The 22,260-nt window shown below is 41.2% G+C and overlaps 1 protein-coding gene across 4 annotated transcripts in view; it reads right to left on the reverse strand.

Annotated features, from left to right (window-relative positions):
* INPP4B (inositol polyphosphate-4-phosphatase type II B) overlaps positions 1 to 22,260 on the reverse strand; it is a 319,510-nt gene that overhangs the window by 42,140 nt on the left and 255,110 nt on the right. For all 4 annotated transcript variants that reach the window (XM_054172577.1, XM_054172578.1, XM_054172576.1 and 1 more), the window contains 5 exons: positions 12,764 to 12,936; positions 11,639 to 11,762; positions 10,493 to 10,610; positions 5,095 to 5,235; positions 1,254 to 1,351 (listed from right to left, as the gene is read on the reverse strand). In XM_054172577.1, the coding sequence (XP_054028552.1) occupies positions 1,254 to 1,351; positions 5,095 to 5,235; positions 10,493 to 10,610; positions 11,639 to 11,762; positions 12,764 to 12,936 (654 nt within the window). The remainder of the gene's footprint in view (positions 1 to 1,253; positions 1,352 to 5,094; positions 5,236 to 10,492; positions 10,611 to 11,638; positions 11,763 to 12,763; positions 12,937 to 22,260) is intronic.

Consider the following 22,260-nt stretch of genomic DNA (forward strand, 5'->3'; position numbering starts at 1 on the left):
CTGATACAAAAGATAAACATGTACACACAGTGACACATCAGATATACCTGTATGTACATGCATACAGGTAATTTGCAGAAGTAATCAGCAGAAGGTGCTCTGTAAGAGAACCAGAGTTTTGCACAGGAATTTAACCAGCAGCATTCCCCATGAGGAGTCACTCATCTATCCTAAAGGATGACAGACTTTAGATTCATAGAATCGTAAAGTTGTCAGGGTTGGAAGGGACCTCAAGGATCATCCAGTTCCAAACCCCCTGCCATGGGCAGGGACACCTCACACTACAGCAGGTTGCTCAGAACCACATTCAGCCTGGCCTTAAACACCCCCAAGGACAGGGCTTCCACCACCTCCCTGAGCAATCTTTTCCAGTTTCTCACCACCCTCATGGTGAAGAATTTCTTCCTAACACCTAATCTGAAGCTACCCATTTCTACTTTTTGCTCCAATCCCTCTATAGTCCTTTCACTACCTGACACCCTAAAAAGTCCCTCCCCAGCTTTCTTGTAGGCCTCTTTCAGATGTTGGATAAGGTCTCCTTGGAGCCTTCTCTTCTCCAGATTCACCCCTCCTTAGCCAAAGGGAAGGAGCAGAGACCTACATCCAAGCTATTTAAAATGAGGCTGCAAAATCTGCAACATTTGGGAATACAGTTTAGGCACTAAGACTACATTAACAGGATGAGACTGACACAAACAGTCTTTTCAGTGTTTGCTTTCAACAATCAGAGCAACAGAACAGTAATGTTTATGACACCAAATTGGAATGCAGGGCCCATTCTAGTGGAACCATGATATTCATATTAGTGATATTATGATGTGGCTCATTGCTTCTATTTGCATCTGCAGATTTCTCAGTGGTTTGCCATACCTTAAAACATTTGCAAAATCAGAATGGAGGGAATAACTGAAACCAATGAAAACACCACTGAGTATTTCTGTACCAATATAGTAGGCACAGACTGTCCTCTACTTGCACTATTAAAAAGCATATTATATTAATAATTTAAAAGAGCTGTTTAGTTCATCATTACTCTGTTTCATTCTGCTGGTAGTTTCTGCTGTGGCACTGTGCCTGCAGTCACTATTGGCTTCAGCAGAGCTGTATGGAATGGGTTCTGGGATTGAGCCCTAAACATAAAAAGCTGCACAGCAATACTGTGCTAACATTACTTCCTTGTAAACTTTCACCCATCAAACCTTTCCAAAGCCATAACATTCTGTGATTTGGACATTGCATTGTAGTGTACTCACAATCAGGAGGCATTTTTTCTGTAAACAGCTTGTAATATTCTTTTAGAAGTTCTAAGTTTTCCTGGTTAATGTTTTCTTGCAAAGTGGTATCTCCAAACCTATAGAAAAAACAAAAAAAGAGTACAACAGAATGATGCAAACCCCCATAAACTATACCAAAAAGCAAAGGTAATTATCCTTCTGAATGATTTCTTTGCATAAAGCACATATTCTTTCCCCCTTCACAAATCCTGAATAAACACAAGGGCTCTTTGTGGGAATTTCAAATGGCACCACAGGCAGACAATACCGCCTCCTACGTCTCTTAATCTTGCTCAGGTGGATCAGTTTCTACCAAGCTGGATGATATCAAAGGCACAAAAGATGGAAGAAATGCAAGTGACAGGTGGAAAACCTTCTGAAAAAAGGCATTTCTGCTCTGATCTGAGAATATTTGCTATAAATAGTCAAATTGATTACTTCTCTGAGCCCTTTCTGCCCTACACTGCTCCAGAGCTGTTAGTTATCTTGGTTTCTTGTACCAGAAACTAATGAGAGAATCATTTCTCTGCCGTTGAGCAGTGATTTCATCCTTAAGCTTCACAGAGTTACGACCCACAGGCTAGCTGGCTTCAGTGGGCTGTGTGGAAGCTTGCTGCAGCACAGACCTCAGCAGTCACTCCACAGTGCTGCAGCCAGCTCAGGACTGTGTTTGGGCACTTCTTGCAGCAGTCAGGTCTGCTGGGAACACATCACCCACATCCTCATTATCCTTCACAGAAAACCCAGACATCATCAGGATGCTGTTATGCTTTGACATGAACTGACTATAGCTATATGATTCTATATAGGCAAAGATCATCCTCTGTGAGAGCAGATTTTCTGCAGCAGCCAGTTTCACACAGGCTAAAATAACAGTAATAACAATAAAAATTATCTCCTAGTGCCTCTGCTGTGAGAGATATGAGTGAAAAGGCAGGAGCATCCCTTAGGTCGTTAGGACCAAGTTTTTGGGGCTCATCTTTAGAATAGCCCTGAAATGAAGAAAAGGAAGACAGAAAAGGAAATAAAGGAATATGGAAAGACAGACAGACAGGAAAGTGAGAAATTCAGGTAGAGAAAAGGGGGCACATATCAGAAGACAGCAAAAAGGGGATCAAAAAAGGGGATCAAAGACAGAAAACACTCAGCCATTTCCTCAGCAGCCATCACTGCACATGAGACTATTCAGACATATGCTCAACTAAGCTTGATTAAAAAATGTGATGTTTCCATCTAATAAATATTTTTTTCCCCTCTAGAAATTTACCACAAGACTTTATTTCTGGCCTCATGATCGTTTTCCAACAAAAAATTTTGCCAAAAAGTCATGCAGAGTGTTTCTGATCTCAAAGACAAGTGTGCAGGCTTAGCAGCTCAGCAACATTTGAAGTTAAGTCTAATACATACAGCTGTAAGGCTGTGCAGGAAAGCTTCCTCTGCATGGAATAATCCAAACTAACTTGCTTGACAGATATAGAAATTAGTATTTTTTTACTAAACTTTATTTACTTCATGTTGATTTACTTACTGTATTTTAATTGATGGCTTGCTCTGTGCACAGGGTAAAATCACCACTGGGAACAATCATAGAATCAATAAGGTTGGAAAAGACCTCAAAGATCATCAAGTCCAACCTGTCACCCAACACCTCATGACTCACTAAGCCATGGCACCAAGTGCCACGTCCAATCCCCTCTTGAGCACCTCCAAGAACGGTGACTCCACCACCTCCCTGGGCAGCACATTCCAATGGCTAACAACTCTTTCTGTGAAAAACTTTCTCCTCACCTCGAGCCTAAACTTCCCTTGGTGCAGCTTGAGACTGTGTCCTCTTGTTCTGATGCTGGTTGCCTGGGAGAAGAGACCAAGCCCCACCTGGCTACAAACTCCCTTCAGGTAGTTGTAGAGAGCAATAAGGTCTCCCCTGAGCCTCCTCTTCTCCAGGCTAAACAATCCCAGCTCCCTCAGCCTCTCCTCACAGGGCTTGTGCTCAAGACCCCTCCCCAGCCTCGTTGCCCTTCTCTGGACACATTCAAGTGTCTCAATATCCTTCTTACATTGATGCCACCATTCTTCCTGTCACTTCACTTTCCAGACAGACATCTTTTGACACCTACTCATCTCCAAGACTTCCTATGTCCAGGCCATTTCTGAATCTTGTCCAATACTTCTTCAGAGTGTTATAACATACATTCCTCCCTGCATATCCCACCTATCTAAGCTCTCTTGAACTTGCTGCTTGGTTTCTGCATACTCCTTTTCTCTGATTTTGGAAAACCATGATGTGTTCTAGTCACAATTGTCATGACTGATTTTTTGGCTCTGTATCACTTTGGTCACATCATTCCACTCATAGCATCACTTCTTCCTTCTTCACAGCATCAAGAATAAGCTATTTTCATTTTCAAGAATTTTTCAGGTTCTCTAACCAAACATTCAACTCTTTCATCAGTAAAATGCCAGTCCTTACTGACTTCTGATTCAGCCTGTGCCTCCCATTTCAATTTTCTACCTGACTTTTCTCACCCATAACCACTCACAACTCAGGGAAGTTTCCTGTAAACAAGGCTACTCGATGGTATTCCTTAGAAGCCTTCCTTAAAAGGCTATACTTTTTACTTTTCTATCTACAAAGAACAGGATGTGAAACTCCTGCTGTCCTTAATTTCTTTCTTATTGAACAACTTAATGGTTTTTCACTGTCTGCCTCTGTTTCCCCAGCTACACCTTTGGCCTTGAGTTTGTAGTGAACGTGGTTTAAAGATCTGTATTATTGTCTCTTGGATGCTCTGTTAATAAAAGCAGTAAAAAGAAAATGTAGCTGTCTCACTGTGGAAGTCTACCTTGCATTTTTAGAACTGCACAAAGTTGGTAATTTAACATGATTGACAGATACCTTTCTTTTCGAAGGGAAAATAAATAGGTTGGTGAAAAACTGACCATTATTGTACTTACTAATTAGTTTCTGGCAATCTTTTCAGAGTATTATTAACACCTCAGAAATGTAGCCAGATTTTGGAAGGTTATAATTTAAAGAAAACCAACTGATAATGCCATCAGCCTTCATGTTCCTACAAATATGTTATTAATGCATTTCCTGTTGTGAACTACCACACCTGATTATGGCTTAGGTTGGATGTGACCTCAGAGATCATCTACTCCAACCTCCCTGCCACAGGCAAGAACACCTCTCAGGTAGACTTAGCTGCTCGAGGCCTTGTCCCATCTGGCTTTGAACACCCTCAGACAGGAGGCATCCACAACCTCCCTGGCAACTGATTCCAGAGTCTCATCACCCTTGCACTGAAGAACTTCTTCCTAAAATCCAGTCTAAACCTATTCTCCCTCAGTTTAAAATCATTCCCCCTTGTCCTATTGCTAGATACCCTTATGAAAATTCCCTCTCCAGCCCTCCTGTAGGATCTCTTCAGGTACTGGAAGGCAGCTGATCTCTTTCTACTTTGTGACTTGTTAACTTCAAACCCCCCATGATGATAATAAGAATTTCAAATCCTCAAACTCATGCTTGAGAAGGCCAAAGTACTGTATGGAAACAAATCTCTGTGAAACAGAAACCTATTTTATAGATATCCAAAGGAAACTTAGGGTTGATTGTATGAGAAAATCCTGCATAAGGTCGTATCTTCCCTTGGACCGTTCTCATTATTTAGCACTGCTTCATAGCTTGTGCTTATTTCCTTTAATGCTTTTATAAATACACACCAATGTGGGGTGGCCCAGGATTTGGTTTTAATCCTGGGAGATACCCTGGACTAGGCCAGAATACTTGGAGAGAAAATAAAACACATTTTTCTCTTACCTTTCTGCAAGTGTTTGCTGTTCATTGATTCCAACATTAAAGAGTACTGGATACATACGAAGCAGCTTTCCCTCTTTAATCTCTTGTGGCAGCAACTCAAACATTTTTGCTGGAAGCTGGACCTCTATAATGTAATGTTCACTAGGAAAATTGAAAAGCAGAGTGAAGATGGGATAATCGATTGGTTTGCTTGAAATCATAACCTTCCTAAATTATAGAGAAGAGGAAGACTTAGAAATCAGTTTCCCCACTTTTCCCCTCAATTGTATTGAGCCATACAATGTGACAAGAGAGCTTGGCTGTTTTAAGACCATAAGCTACACAGAAAAAGGCAGGGATATATAATTATACTCTTAGATACTGCCTTCTTTACTGAAATGAAAATAGAACTAAAGATGAAATCAATAAATAAAAAATGAGTCTTCTTCTACAAAAATATCAATGAGACCATCTCAAGTCTTCAAATGCATCTTGGTGAATTACAAAACCAACTTCCTTTCAGAAGCCATAACTTGATCCTCTACCCATTTTAAATGCAATATAAGCAAAAACCCAAAGCAAAATTCCTATTTACTTCAGTGGCTGGATTTTCTCCCTGGGGATAGAGAGCATCATCGATAACAGCATTGACTCTGTGAAGATAACTGAAGGCTTATATACAAACATGAACCCTGCTTTAGGAGAAGGAATAGGATTTACAGAAGTTCTAGCTTTATACGCTTGTGTTTGGCCTGACTTTGCAAGAGCCATGTTACTTGGGCTGCTAGTCCAAATTCTGACCATGTGGAGCCCTCAAGCTCGATTTCACCCGTCTCTGAGGATTGATGTCTGACCTCGCAAGAGAAAAAAACGGCATAGTGGTAACTTGGTTTTCTTTCTGTTAATAGAGTTATTGGTTTAATTAAAACCAGAACAGACTAGAAACAAATTCATTTGTCTCCAGAATTTGGCATTTTAATCAATCAGAGAGGACCAAGTTGATAACAAAGACTTCAATTTTCTCTCTTGGAGAGCAGATTCGGTATACCACCAAGTAAGAATAGTACTGCAGCAACATGATGGATTCTGCAGGATCCTACCTGCAGAAACCAGGCCTAGGAGGACTTCAGATAGAAAGCTTTTTGCATCTACTAAAATAATCTATCAGGGAGTCCCTCCAACCCTTATTTTACTCCATCATGTGCTTGCTAAAGAATACAACCTGCACTGTCCACATGTGGAATTTGGGGGAGGAAAGGCAGAAAAGACAAAGAGCTGTTTTCTGCAGTAGCTCTGACACTTTTGACAAGCTGGAGGGATGAACAGCACTTCCTCAGTGCAGATCAACAGCTTCAGCTTAGAAGAGCTAGCGGTTGTGTTTGAACCTCTGTCCTGCCCATATATCTGAGAACACAATGGAATCGATCCAGTACAGACTACAGACTGAAACAAATTACATTCAGATAGGGCAACAGTTTATGCATTGGCAGGGGCTAGAACTAGTGTTCGATCTTTGAGCAAATGCCCTCCTAAGGGCTTTTACCAGTTTTGAATGCCCCAGAGTGAAGGAGGGGGGAAAAAACCAAACAGGGACAAAAAGAAGCTGTTCTGCTCCCCAGTTAAATCTGTTTGGCTTGCATTTTGTTCCATTAATTCACCTATGTGAAGGAAATGGAGAATTAGCAAGGATGGCTGTAAAGAACTCTGTATAACCGATCTTTGCTCAGCTGCATTCATTCTCAGCCCACATGTGAGCACCCCAATCTGCTGTCAGGTGCTACCAGCACATTTTCCTGTGATGGAGTGCTTCCATGAGGTCAAAAAGAAATGTTAGCTTAGTCTAATTCCAAGTGCACAAACTACTGAACCAAAATGTCACCAGCTCACTGCACTGCTACATTTCACACCCCCACAATCACTACAAATCTTTCATTGTGTGAAAGAACATTTGAGAAATGCTGACCTTTAGGCACGATAAATTAACATCAGCACCATTTGAGAGCCGCCTTCTTTTTCAAGGCATTTTTGGAAGTCTCAGACATAATCCCTCTTAAATTTGAAAAAAATCTGTAACCAATTGTGCAATGAAAAGAACCCACTCCTGATCACGTAAGGAAAAGGCTATCAGGTTGTGACAGCTGTCTAGAAAGTTCAGGAATGGTACTGAAGTCAGATGGGACTAAAATAAAAATGATTCATAGAATGGTAGGGGTTGGAAGGGCCTCCTGCAGATCATCTGTTCCTACCCGCTGATAATGCAGGTTCACCTAGATCAGGGTGCACAAGAACATGTCAGGAGGGTTTTGAAAGTCTCCAGAGAGGGAGACTCCCCAGCCTCTCTGAGCAGCCTGCTCTGGTGCTCCAGCACCTCCACAGGAGTTTCACCCTAAGTCCAAGTGAAGCATCCTGTGTTCTAGTTTGTACGTGCTGCCCCTTGTCCTTTCACCAGGCACTGCTGAATTCAAAATGCTGAAGTCTGGAGGGCTTGTTTGATATCAATTCACCAAAAGTCTTATAGGTCTTATGCTTCTACTTCAACAACAAACAGCAGTAAATGCTCTCACTATGTGGTTTCTCTCTTTAATAGTACAGAGATGCCAGGTGATTTTGGCATGAGGTGGATAAGGCAGCCAGTGCTTTTTTCAATGAGAATCGAAAGTCAGAACGGAAGTTTTAACCTTTAATGATCTCTCAGGAAGGCAAGGTGGGAAAATCTACTGTGTTTAAGAGAGTAAATTATAAAGCATCACCTCAAAATAAATTATATGCATTTAGGAATTAAATATTTGAATGCATTTGATTTCACTAAAACAAGGCTGCTTAAGAACATCCCTCCCATCAGGTGTCTTTGCCTTATTTCCCAATATTTGTTGTCAAAGACAGACAAGCACTTGTAGTCCTGTTCAGAGGCTTCGAACAATTAACCCCAGGCAGCTGTGGGCCATGGTCCCTGCAGATACTTGTAGCTGCTGAAGTCCCACTCTTAGCTCTTTGCAATAAGCACAAACCAAGTCATTTCAGCGCACCTCTGCTTTGTGCTGCAAGGGAGAAAAACCTGCACACGCGGCCAGTCACTGCATCTCTGCCTCAAGCAGCTTGGCTTTCAGATAAGTGACAACTTTTCAGATCACCTCAGCATGGCTGTTACGTGCTAGTCCCATGGAGGGCTTCATGGCAAACATGGTGACCAACCCTGCCTCAAAGGTCATGTGCACAAATATGTACTTCCAGAAAATTCTTTGATACTAAGTGTTAACTATTTCCTGCCTATAATTAAGGAACCTGAGTGCCTACATGGGACTTCATTTCACCTGGATGCTTGGAGCCAGCCAGCCACATCAGCAGGTTAGTGCACACAGCGCCACGCTCTTTGGATTGATTTGTTTGTGTACTCAGAATCTCAGTCTTAAGCAATTCCCCAGAAAAACAATTACAGGTCAACACTCTGACTCTGCAAGATAAGAATTTCTAGCTTGATTTTCTGTCTTGCATTTCTACAGTCCCGCAGTCTCATTTTATCGAGCCAAACCAAATTATCATCCAAAATGATCTAAAAATGGTGGGGGGTTGAAACATTAATTAGAAAATAACTAGCTTTTCCTCTCTCTACTCTTGTTGACTTCCAATGCTGTCTGATAGGAGCTGTCTCATCACAGCTCTAACAGGACAGGGGATCCTCCACATAAGCCTTAAAGTTGTTTTTTAATTCCACACCCCCCTCCCCCGCCCCCCACCCCCTCTTTTAAACTGATTCCATCCAGTGAATACCTGGCAGTAAGTACAGTAGAGCAATCACAGGCAGTAACTCTTCTTCCTAAGGACTGACTACTCCATCAATCCAGAATGCCTGAGGCAGCTTAAAGCTCCAGCCTCTTTCAAGCCAAGGACCTCCTGGTGTGACAGTTGAGCGTACCGCAGTAACGGCAGCAAGCCAGCACACGGAGCTGCTGGATTTTTCACCATTTTTGACTGCTGTGATTTACGAAGGATTTATTTCTTCTGTTTTATCTGCGCCCCGTAATTGCTCTTAATTATCCCCGATGTGTTGTCTATCACACCCTGGCCTTCCTGCTATTTATTTCAATCCTTTCTCGGAAGGCCCCTTGGATGAGAGTGAATCATCCAAAATGATTAGGTAAATCAGTGGTGAAAGCCTCCTTCAGACGAAACACATCTTTTCTAAAAGTTGCTGCTTTTAGCTGAATTTAATTTACAGCCTACTTAAGAATAATGATACTATTAAGGAAGTGATTTCTGCAAAAAGTAACAACATTTGGGGCTTCATACTAGAATAATAATGAAGATGAAAAAAAAAATCCATTCCTTCTGGGTAGCATTTTTTGTTAACCCTCTTATAGCCACAAGTAATGAAGTATTTGAGTGTGTTTTCTGATATTCAGCAGTATTCATGATGTATTCGTTGCTTTATGCAAGGATTTCTGAGGTGTCCTGTGTGACTTTCAGCAACTAAGACAGGCTTCCTTTTTCAAAAGTGAGCACTAAGGTTTGGCATCTGAGTTTTCAGTTTCCACCTCAAGACAATGAAAGCTTAACTCTCAGAAATCCAGTTTCAGCAGTCACTCACACTGAAATACAAGTTCTGGACACCTTAAAAAACAAAGTTTCTTCAGTCAGTGGCCCCTTGTGTAAATATGGAACTTGTCATCTCTCTGCAGATTTTCAATTTAGTATCCTTACATGAATAGACTAGATTAGAATAGAATAAAACAGAACAGAACAGGTTGGAAGAGACCTTTGAGATCATCGCGTCCAACCTATCATCCAACATTATCTACTCAACTAAACCATGACACCAAGCACCCCATCCAGTCTCTTCCTAAACACCTCCAGGGATGGTGACTCCACCACCTCCCTGGGCAGCACATTCCAACGGCAAATCACTCTTTCTGGGAAGAACTTCCTAACATCCAGCCTAAACTTCCCCTGGCACAGCTTGAGACTGTGTCCTCTTGTTCTGGTGCTGGTTGCCTGGGAGAAGAGACCAAGCCCCACCTGGCTACAACCTCCCTTCAAGGAGTTGTAGACAGCAATAAGGTCTCCCCTGAGCCTCCTCTTCTCCAGGCTAAGCATCCCCAGCTCCCTTAGCCTCTCCTCACAGGGCTCGTGCTCCATGAAAAAATGCAACAGAAACTCTGCACAACCCAGACACTCCTGCTGAATTTGATGAATAATTAGAACTTTCAGCTTTTCATCAGGGAAGTAACCTAGAGCTCGTATTACTACCTGCTTTACAAATCCCTAGTACCTCATTACATCCTCATTCACCTCATGGAAAATAAAACCACTGCACTTTCCATATAACAGAGTTTAGTAACAAGAAAACAATTATCTGGGTTTTTCTTCATTTCCTACAGAGTAAAACTTCCTTCCCAGAGGCTCCAGGGAAAAGAATTCTTACCGCCTTCCAGTTATAATAGGTAAAAAATCTTCTGATTTGGCTTCAATGACTTTAAACATTACTTTCTGCAGATCTGAAATTCCCACAGCCATGTCTTCCAGCATCCCTGCTTCTTCACCTATATGGAAAGATTACAGAGGTTATTAAGGGAGCTGACAGATCAGTCATTGAATAGGCTACAGGAAAGCAATATGGGGATTATATTTTCCAGTCTGTGCATCTAGAAATCACAGCCCTAAATCCACATTAAAGTAACCTACATAAAAGCAGACTGATTTTTAGAACTGCCAACAATTTTCTGTGGCCTAAATGATAACTGTAAGTATTAAGCATCCCTGAAAAATCAGTCTGCTCTGTATGGGCACAGAAGAACCTCGGGAAAGCTATTTTTGTCCGTTCTGAAAGTGGTTTTAAAGACTGTCCTGCTGACAGAGGACAAAGGTTTTGAGAATAACAATGAATATCATGCAAAAGGGAGAAACCACAATTGCTTGTGTTCTAAAGAGCTGCACAAATGCTAAATCCTTCTGCTTGGGTCAAAATCTCTAATTTGGGGGAAGGATTCCAAACCACGTAGTTCAAAGCATTTTGAAACATATGGCAATTTCTCCCTCCAAATGTCCTTTTAAATACCTATCAAATGATGGCATCTGGGACAAGATAGGAATTAAACATTTGTCAAGCTACCTTCACATCACCAACACTGGCAAGATCAGGACAGAGGCTGGTAGAGTCAGTCACTGTTCATAAATTTGTTAGCTTCATAAACCTGCTATTTTTGCTCAGGCCAGATGTCCATACAAATGGAGACAGTTTTTATTTAAACAAAACTTCTACCAGCTGTACCAAAGGAGTCTCCTGTATTTAAGACAATGTAGTTCAGCACTCTGCATGGAATAATTAGCAACTAGTGTTCTCAGAGGATTTGAGAATAAAAGAAATGAGACATTTTTAACACAGAATTGGCAACACAGTATCAATGACTCGAGCTGTGCTATTAGAAGGAAGCCTGCTGTCTCCCAAGGATAATATTTGTTGATTCATTAAGACAGATCACTGGAAGCAAAACAGAGGTTAAAATAAGAACCTTCTGGGTCAACTTCTGCTCTGGATGCAGAGAGACATTTGTCCAAGAACAATACTTACTGTATGTACTAAGGAGTCCTTCATATTGCACAAGCAATCCAACAGTATGAAGCTGTTGTAGAAATCCTTGATCACGTAAGCCCGTGTGCAGTTTGATTATAAAGCCACAGACCAGCCCAGCAAGCTACAAAGACCATGAGAAATGTGTAATTAACAGATTTACTGCTATAACATAGTCAGAATGAGGCTTCCTGTCATTATACACCACAGAAGTAATATTGATGTATTTGACAAGCCAGGGTATTTTTCTTCAGTGACTACATACATAATTTCCTATATTACTAAGGCACATTTTGGGGTGTAAAAAGCAGGGAAATATTCCCTTAATTTATATTAGATAAGCTTAGTTCATTTTGTAGTGTTGTGTTACACTCACATAAGCAAGACCAGAGCCTCTGTTAGCAGGCTATAAATACATAAGGTCGTGAATTATGATGGATTTGAAAGCAGTGGGGCACCTCAAAGCAACTGAATCTCCTTGGCAGCTCCAGCCCAGCTCCCCAATTATGTTAGGAAAAGCATATAATTTAAGGAAGAAATCAGGCAAATCATTCAGGGAAAAAATTATCTGGAAAACATGATATACAGGAGGAGATCTTCTGCTATTTACCAAGAGACATCAAGTCTGAGAAGAGATGTGTTTTCAAGCACATAAGCTGCTGCTGCAAACTGAAAATGAAAAATATCATCTGTTCTTCATTTCCAAGGTGATGAGGATTAAAAGAAAACAACCTAGCTTTAGTAGCAGTAAGGAACATTCAAAGCTGGACTGGAGAACTTCACCCAAGCGAAGGGTGAGGATACTGACATATAGCCTAGGAAGAGTAAAAATAGCTTTACACATCCTTCTTTGTGCAAAAGGGAGTTATAGGGAACCTTTTCCAGTCCATTGCAGATCTGCTTCTCTGGCTCAATGGTACAGTTACTATGGATCTTCATTTACTATTATTTATCTCTCACTATGACATATTTAAGCATTTGGAATGGAAAAGACATGAAAAGGTTGTGTTAAATTGGGAAAAGAAAAAAGAAAACCACAATAAAAACATCAAACCACACCCACTGGCATGAGGAGTAGGACTAATTACAGCAACAACAGGAGATTAGTGACACAAGACAACCTACTGCTTGACTAAAGACGATGTCTCTTCTTAGGGTCAGCATCAAACATTGTGGCAAACCACAGGCAAGTTCCTGGAGCAGAACAAAAGCCATCGATTGCTTCGCCCTGGTCACCACCTCTCCCATGCAGTCCTTCAGTGTAATCACCAGGGGATAAAGCTGCTCATACCAGTCACCTAGAACAAAACAGATCATCTGTTCCAGAACTGAAAACTTGCAGTGAAAATCCTTTTCCAAATGGAAATAAGGCTGGCAGTGGCTGCAGAGATTAGCCTACATTTTTAAGTCACCCTGCAGCTCCACCTTACAGCAAGTGGCACCAGAGAACCTTCTTAGAGGCAAGACGCTGGTTTGACACCAAGACTGGGGCTAAACCTTTGGCCTGAATCCAACTACATCCTGAAAAAAAAGAGGTTTTAACAGACCTAACTTCTCTGTAAAACTTGACATTGGAGTGTCACAACCAGAGCATACAGGGATACAAATGAAATCTCCCTAGCACAAACATGAATCCAGTGGAGATGAGCATCTCCTGTTCTTCCCAACACCGACAGCTTACTATCTACAGAAACAAAGTACCATCAAAAAAGTGGGGTGGGGGGACAGCCTATATGTAAGGTAATAGTGGGCATAGGAAGGCAAAATAGCAGAGCAAGCAGGTATCTAGAAGGATATTACCTGCTTAATGTATAGGTTGGAGAAGTACTAACCCTAAGGTACCGCTCCTTTTTACTTTCTATATTGTTCTCTTTAAATATTTAGGGATATTGAACTCATTATTTTTTTAGCTACTTTGAGCAGAGAGGTTCAGAACTATCTTGTAATATGTTTTGCTCTGTTAAATTATATGCTAGGAAGATCAGATAAAACAAGCTAGTGAAATGCTTCAAAACGGGACTCCTTCATACATTGCAAATGAAATGAAGTGATAACTAGGAACGGAGGAAAATCAGAACAGCTTATGCAAACTTGCCCAACTACCCAAGCTGCTCCTGAATTTTTCAGGATTTAATAAACTCAGACCTGAACTGTAGTTGTATATGGTTTTGCCTACCCAAGTGGGACAAATAATCAAATAAAATCAAAATAACACAAACCAGCCTCCCTCGGAATCCACATCTCAGCTTCATTGTTACAGTTTAAAAAGGAAGAGAAATCGACAGCCCAGAAGAATCTATATGAAAATAGGGAGTGTAACTGACTTAATATAGTCCATCACTGACTCATATTTTCTGTAGATTAGTGTAATTAAGAATCAATGATAATTAAAATCTGTTCAAATTGTAATTATGTGGAAGATAACAGCATGATGTTTCAGGTAACATTCTGAGGGAAGCCAATGAAAGACTCATTAGTACTGCGGAAGTTCTTCAAGCAGGAACACGTAGCTGCCTGTTGCAAAGTCAGTTTGGCCACGCTCCAGAAACACATGTAAATGATTAAAACCCTAGCCAGGAAGACTGGAAAGAACTTTGGAAACCAGGAGAAACTGGTGGGGGGAAGGCACAGGAAAGAGGGAAAAGGAGCAAGGAGAGTGCAGTCACAAAGAACGACTTGGCTTCCTCAGCAAATCATGTCTTTGTGGTCAGAGGACACTTTTTAACACACTCATATGCATTTACGTGTGAGTAATGCACACCTAAGAACCATCCCCTGGAACACATCAGTTAGGTGTCACAGCCATCATGAACAAAACAGAACAGAAGCCATGCCTAGCTTCATGCTCCAGCCAAGGGGTGATTTTCTCCATGCCATTGACTAAGAGAGGACTGATCCACCATGTGTACACACTTCAAAGAGACTGATGAAAAAAAATAATGGAGAGCTTGCAGAGGAGAGCTACCAAGATTTAGAGTTTAATCTCCTTAAGCCTACGAAAAAGGCTGAGTAGCAACTTGATTCCCCCTCTCCGTGAAGAGAAAATAACAAGTACTAACAGGGCTGTTTATTCCAGGGGAATAAAAGCAGAAGAACAACCAAAGGTCAGAGGCTGCTGGGACACAGTCAAATTTAGAACTAAGGCAGACAACAAAGTGTGACATACTGGAAGCCAGACTCGCAGATCAGATGAGCTAAACTCTGCTTTCAAGTCAGGAAATCATAGGTCTAGGAAGAAATGGGCAGATTCACATTGGAAGTTCTTCCCCATGAGGATGGTGAGACACTGGAACAGGTTACCCAGGGAGGTGGTAGAAGACTCATTCCTGGAGGTTTTTAAGGCCAGGCTGGATGTGGCTGTGAGCAACCTGATCTAGTGCGAGGTGTCCCTGCCCATGGTAGCGGGGTTGGAACTAGATGGTCCTTGAGGTCCCTTCCAGCCCTAACAATTCTATAATTCTAATTTATTAAACAATAAATAAATGCCAAGGAAAGCAACTGCTGCAGTAAGATCAAAGGATGCAGTGCATGCTGAACCAGTGAACAGGGCTGTATGTGATAAGAACAGCGTTTGTTGTTTGTTTCTTTCTTGAGTACCTGAAGAAAAAGACCATACCTGGCCACTTCAAAGCAGACCTAAGGTACAGCTAACAGACATCTGTTCCACTCTCATAGGAAAGCGGGGCTGGATACAGACACAGTCAAGGATCTTGCAAGTACACTGACAGTCAGGACAAGAGAAAAAGCTGAGTTTCTAGAGCTAGCCATGCTTTGTGAACCTGCTATTACAATTTCAGGTTATGTGACTAGGGCTAAAGAGCTTTACTAACACTCTTTCTCACAAAAGAGGGGGGGTCACATACTGGCCTCAAGTCACATAATACTTAGATCTGTTTCTACTGAGCTGCCACCAAACCAGCCAGTCCGCTCTGGGTATTTCTGCTTCTTTAGGAGCATAACTTTCTACTTGTCCTTACCGACCTGCATCCTAATATTTCAGTGCTCCATTTCATCAAGATCTATTCTAATCCTGCTCCCATGGTGCTTAAAGCCTCTCCCAGCTTTAAGCATCTGCAAATTTTATAAGCATCATCCATATTTCATAAGCCAAGTAAGTAATGAAAATATTAAATACTACTGGACCCAGAACAAATGTAAGTGGATTCTACTTCATGCAGCCCTTCTGGTTGGCAGTAAACAACTGATAACTACCTTCTGTTGTGATTTTCCAAGTTGTTTTGCACATATCTTGTAGTAGCTTCAACATCCATTTTCTTACAAGGGTTTTTTTTTGTTTCCAGAGACACTATGTGTTTGGGGCACTAATGTAACAAAATGTGTAATTTCTTGTCACCAATAGTTGCATTAAGAAGGAATTAAAAGATTTTAAATTCTCAAGGCCATTTTTCCATTAATGGATGTTAATGCTAAATAGTAAAAATAAATCCCACGGAGTATTTAATGTCCCAAAGAATACAGAGCTTTACTTACATAGGCAGCAGAAAACTATCCAAAAATGCTATGCAGGGAAAGAGAAATTGTTTTCTTATAGAATAGAAACAGGATTGCTCTTGCCAATAAGAAAGCACACCCTCGTGTGATTAAGTTATCCATAACACTCATCTGCTTGCTCAGAGAATTTTTGTCCACAGTTAGTAAGCATGTCCAGTCCCCAGAAGGTGGAGCTCGTTAGTAAATCTACGAGGAGGAGTGCAATGGTTCTTGCAAACAGTTATTTATGAATGGACCACTACATTCTCCTGTTTATCCTTTTATTTGAACACAAATTTGGCATGTTAAGACCGAAGGAGGAGGTGCAGCACAGTCTGAGGTCTCAGAAAGGCAACTCTAGGCAAATATTTATGTAACTGCTCAATCTCTGGTCTGTTAAAATCATCATATGCCACCTGTTATAATGCAGGATATCCTGTTGCAGATACTCCAGTAAAAACGTAAATTGAGATCACTCATTAACCACGCACAAAGCTCCAAATACTCCTCAGAAGTGCAAATAGAGAAGGGCAACGAGGCTGGGGAGAGGCCTCGAGCACAAGCCCTATGAGGAGAGGCTGAGGGAGTTTAGCCTGAAGAAGAGGAGGCTCGGGGGAGACCTTATTGCTCTCTACAACTACCTGAAGGGAGGTTGTAGCCAGGGGAGCTTGGTCCCTTCTCCCAGGCAACCAGCACCAGAACAAGAGGACACAGTCTCAAGCTGTGCCACGGGAAGTTTAGGCTCGAGGTGAGAAGAAAGTTCTTCACAGAGAGAGTCACTCGTCATTGGAATGGGCTGCCCAGAGAGGTGGTAGAGTCCCCATCCCTGGAAGTGTTCAAGAGGGGATTGGATGTGGCACTTGGTGCCATGGTCTAGTAGTCATCAGGTCTTGGGTGACAGGCTGGCCTTGATGATCCTTGAGGTCTCTTCCAACCTTACTGATTCTATGATTAATATTGCAGCTTGCAAGTTACTCCTTCAAACTGAGGAAGCACTGTGAAACTGAAGTTTAGGAAGCAAAACAGCACTGTATTTTGAGGCTTACAAGTAAATTTGGTACAAGTGCACCTGGACAGATTACTGCTTTTGTGTTTAACACATCTGAGGATGTACGCAGGTGTTGACACTTAAAATGCCAAATTTCTTTTCAAGTTAAAATAGCAAGATTTGCATCCTCAACACAGTGAAATAGCCTTTGGAAAAGAGTGAAGAACTAATGGAATGAGTAAACATATAAACAAAGACAGCAAGAGCAAGAACAGAAGCAAAAAGACTACAGGATAAGTGTCAGGTGACTAAAATGACAAGGGCAGCCTGTGGTGTTTGAACTGTTTAGCATCCAAATAGAGGAGTCAAAGCCTTACTGATGAAGCAAAGAAGCTCAACTGAAAACTGGTGCTAGTCAGCTCTTGGAAAGGAAACTAAAACAAGCCATGAGCCCCAAACACAATCAAATGGAAAATGGAAGAATGACATTTAAAGAATCAGTATCACCACTATGCAGTTACTGTAACATTAATACACAAATGTATGTGCAGGAAAGCACTGAGTAAATGCTCTGCTTCCATGGCTAAGAGAGTTGGGGAAGCTCAGCTTATGACAGGATTTGGTTGCTGGAAAGCATCCTTCAGTCTCATGTTCTCTTAATCAACATGCCTGCACAGGCAAATGACCTGCTAAGCACCCAACCAGTCATTTCTACACTCTACCATTCGAGCTGCAATATGTCAAACAGCATATTAAATTCCATAAAGTTTGGCAGAAAAGGAAGCTCTTGCTCTTTTTAATGTCAGACCCAGTGAAGTACTTATTAAAACGTGCTGGTAACCAAACAGGAAAAGCCCTAAGGCTTTGGACTAGCACTTTGAGCTCCTTTTACCCTGGCAGCAGAGCCAGGGGAAAAAAAATTAGTAAAAATAATAAATCAATTCTGTGACTGCTCTCTGCACCACCTAAAAATCCATGGAAACATTTGATGGCCTCAAGTCACCTACAAATTTAAATGGTATGAGGTTAAAAGCTAAACATGGGATTAAAAGCAGAAGAAAACATCACATTGTAGTCTTAAAGGAAGAGAAATCCACAGACATATGGTAATGAGCATAATGGAAGCTACCCACAAATTAAGCTGTCGCTACAGCTAAATGCTTATTCCTTCACCACCTGAATACACCAAAAAAAATCCATGACAGGATTGAAATAGCAGAGGTCAAGCAATGTACATTAGCTTTTAACATCACGGACTGAACATTAGATAAACTCCACCTTAAGGAAAAGGGTGAGCAAAACAAACCAACCAACACAACTCAGTAGTAAATCCCTCAAAACCAGCTAGTGCAAAGAGCATGAAATAATTAACCCACAGAGTCTGAATTTCCTCACCTAGGGTAGGAACATTCTCTTGGCTTTTGTATTGTGTTTGGTTGGTTTGTTTCAAGGGAGGTTTAAAAACTGACTTTGTAGAGTTTGCACCATAAGAAGGTCAGCTTCCTCTTGCTGACTTCATCTTGCCACTCAGCTCTGGGAGCTTAGTTTAACTCTACTATGTGGGCTAAACATTTTGAGAGAGGATGAGGTCTTATGCTCATAATTCTGTAGCTTTTCTCACAGGAACACCAGAAACCTGTGTTAAGTCTTCTTGCTGTTTTTGCAGTTACTGTAATAGCAGCCTGCTTCGAATGGTTTGGGTGCCCAGAAGAACTATCTTGAATTTAAGAGGATTTATTATTCCATTGTAACCATCAGAGATTTTCCATACTGTCAACTTGGATTAACAGTGAAAATGGAAACCATCTAACCATACACATACAAGTGTCTCAGCAGCTTTGGTTACAATGAAAACAGAAGGTGGTGGTGATGGCAACAACAGACATAAGGCTAAGAAAATCCAGTACACTCAAAACATAGGAATAATGGGTAAACCTTGCTCTAGAAGTCTTGTGCAGCTTAATATTCTGATAGCTGGTTTAAAAAAAATAGTATGTTGAGTAGGTTAAATAGTCTTCCTTCACACATTTCTAAGCTTCTGACAATAGCCAAACTACTTAAAGTCCTGCTGCAGGGGTTGTCTTACATGCAGTTAAGGCCCAAATCAAAAAAGAGCAGGACACAAAAGTGAGGGGACAAAGAAAAAGTACAAAAAAATAGAGTTGATGCAGTCACAAGCTTAAGAGAACAGGGGAGAAAAATGTGAGAAAAAAAGAAAGGAAGAGAAAGTTTTTCAGAAGTGTGTTTGTTTCCTCCAAATAAACAATGTCTGCTACTCAGACAAACACAGACCAAGGGAGAATTTTTCATCTTCCTGACCTCACAGTAAAAAAGCTCTGCTCGTGAAGACGCAAACAAAACCAGAACAGTTTCATTCCACATTTCCACCACTGCTGGACTGAGGGGGTTGCACTGCAAGAATATAGTACCCATCTCTAGGGCACTGAAAGAAAGGTTTAATCTAGATTTACAGACATTCAGGACAAATTAACCCACGTATGCATGCAGTAATGTGGCTATGAAAAGATGTTTCCCTTCAGTCCAGCTAGGAAATACAGCACCATTCCCTGTTTGCCACCTATGCACTGGCCAATCCACCAACAGAGTTTATGATTCCACAATTCACTTCAGGCAAAATCCAGGTGCAATGACAATGCCAACTTACATTGTTTGAGATAATGTGGGCTTCATATGTAGCAAACTAGGGAGTACTCACACAGAGCTGGTGGAGGAGTGGCTGGGTGATAGTTCTGACGGTGTGGTATCAACAGCCCGTTTTAGCAGGGGCTGTGTAAACACGACAGCAAATTACTGTTTCACTGGCACCTCTAATGCTACAGGACATTCTGATTCCCATGGAAAAAGGCAAAAATAAAAATAATTTAATGCTAGTAAAGTAGTTCTCCAAGGCAAACCGGCCTACAGTTCAATAAAATCTCCTCTCCTTCAAAATCTGTCTCCTCTTCCTGATTTATTCTGCAGAGAAATCATAATCCTGCAACTGATGAAACCATAGCATGTTACCTTGGTAACTGATAACTCAAATTCAGCCTTAAGAATAGACTCAAAGGTCAGACTGCATGAAGAGTTTGGCTAAGGAAGGTATAATTTCTGTTGAAAGGTAAGTAAAAGAAAGAAGTGCCACTGATATTTCTGATTACAAAGACTCTGCACAATAAATATAAGCAAGTCGGGAGAAGAAGAATAAGATCAGACAATGTCAGTGCTGAGACTGCAAAAATAAAGCTACCCTAGGAAGCTCTGAATATGTGTTATGGCAACATCTATAGTTACAGGAATATGCTACTGCATCAAATTATTGTGGCAGCATTTTCCACCATCTAAAATAAGCATGAGTTCATCCTTTGACAGCTTTTTCGTTGTTACATGATAGGAGAAAAAAAATTGTAACGAACCAGCCAGGTCCACTACTATAAGCAAACATATCACCCAAGGCACACTTTTCAGTGTTTTGTCAAAAATCTGGGTGTTCTCCCTTTTTCTAACAAAGAGCAGCACAACTTTTCTCAGGATCAACTCTGGCACCGAAGCAGTTTCAGACTCAAAGATCAATCTGTGCTCATACGTTTGCAGTGTTAATGGAATACATTATGCCCAAATTATGGTATTTAGATAGAATTGCAAATGTGGCAATGTTTTCACAGATGTAATTTTGTGAAGTGTATGGAGCATAAAATTCTGTGATTTTAAGAATGTATCTATGGGTGTCAACACATTATGATTTTATACCTTGGTAAAAGTTACGAACCCATACAACCAGGCTTCAAGTATAAACTGCAGCAGAATTAAGGCACAATTTATAAACCTCAACTTTGAATCTCAGCATCTGTGTAGGTGCTTCCTGGTACATCCTCAGGGCTTTATGTCAAACTTTAGATGGAGATTCAGAGCAAATCAGACAGAAAATCACACTCAGAGGAGTCAAGCATGGAAAAATTCTGGTCCCAAAGGCAATGGTTTTGAAAACCATTCAGCAAACAACTTGGCCACACACCTGGATGGTTCTTCAGAAAGCTCCATCTTTTACCTTAGTGCTATAAAAGAGAGCAATTTTATAACATCTCCATTTCTACATGACCTTGGAAGTCCTGTAAGTTCTCAAAGGCATTGAGCCATGCTCTCAGGAAAACATCACAAGGAAATAATGTCTTTGTCAAAACACAGAACATGAAAACAAAGCGACCTGTCCCACAAATCTCCTGCAGTTTCCTGTGATGTGGTACTGCAGAACACCCAGCACAACTCAGCAGCAGCACTGACTGCCCTCATGGAAGGGCACTTGTACTGATTTAAGAGGAATAGGGAAGGCCCTGAAATGAGTGGAATAGAGAATAATATACTCCAGTGCCATAACAGCTTGGTACTTTTTGGCCTTGATTAATCAGCAACAAAAGACAACAACTCAGCTGAATGAAACACATCTGTAGTCTTCTAACCACTACAATTATTTCTTAGCAAGAGGTACCTTTCATTCTACTTGGTGACTGCTTCTTATAGTATTTAGAAGGAGATAAATTTTAAGTTTTGAAAGTGTATCAAAATGTTACAGAATCACAATGGTTGGATGGGACCTCAAGGATCATCTAGTGCCAACCCTCCTGCCATGGGCAGGGACACCTCACACTAGATCAGGTTGCCCAGAGCCACATCCAGCCCAGCCTTAAAAACATGCAGGGATGAGGCTTCCACCACCTCTCCAGGCAACCTGTTCCAGTGTCTCACCACCCTCACGGTGAAGAACTTATTTCTAACATCTAATTTAAACCTACCCTCCTCTAGCTTGGATCCACTGGCCCTAGTCCTAACAGAAGTTTCTCTCTCCTTACAAGTTTCCTATGAGGTAAGATACACTCCAGGCTTGGGTTTTGCTTTGTTTTGATTTTCCAAGTGGTATATTGAAGTAAAATCTAAAATGAATTAAACTACATCAGTCTTGCAAGGAAACTATTGTGGTTTCAAAATGTTTTCATCACAGCACACAACAAAACCCCACCTAGGCACAGCAAGCAGTTTGAGCACACAACGGAGCTATAACTGTGATGAATAGCCTTCCACCATTCAAGGCTATGACTCCACGAAACCTGGCCATCAGCACTCCCAGAGATACTCCTGGACTCATCTG

Source organism: Dryobates pubescens, chromosome 24 (assembly GCF_014839835.1).
Source record: "Dryobates pubescens isolate bDryPub1 chromosome 24, bDryPub1.pri, whole genome shotgun sequence".
Lineage (NCBI taxonomy): Eukaryota > Metazoa > Chordata > Aves > Piciformes > Picidae > Dryobates > Dryobates pubescens.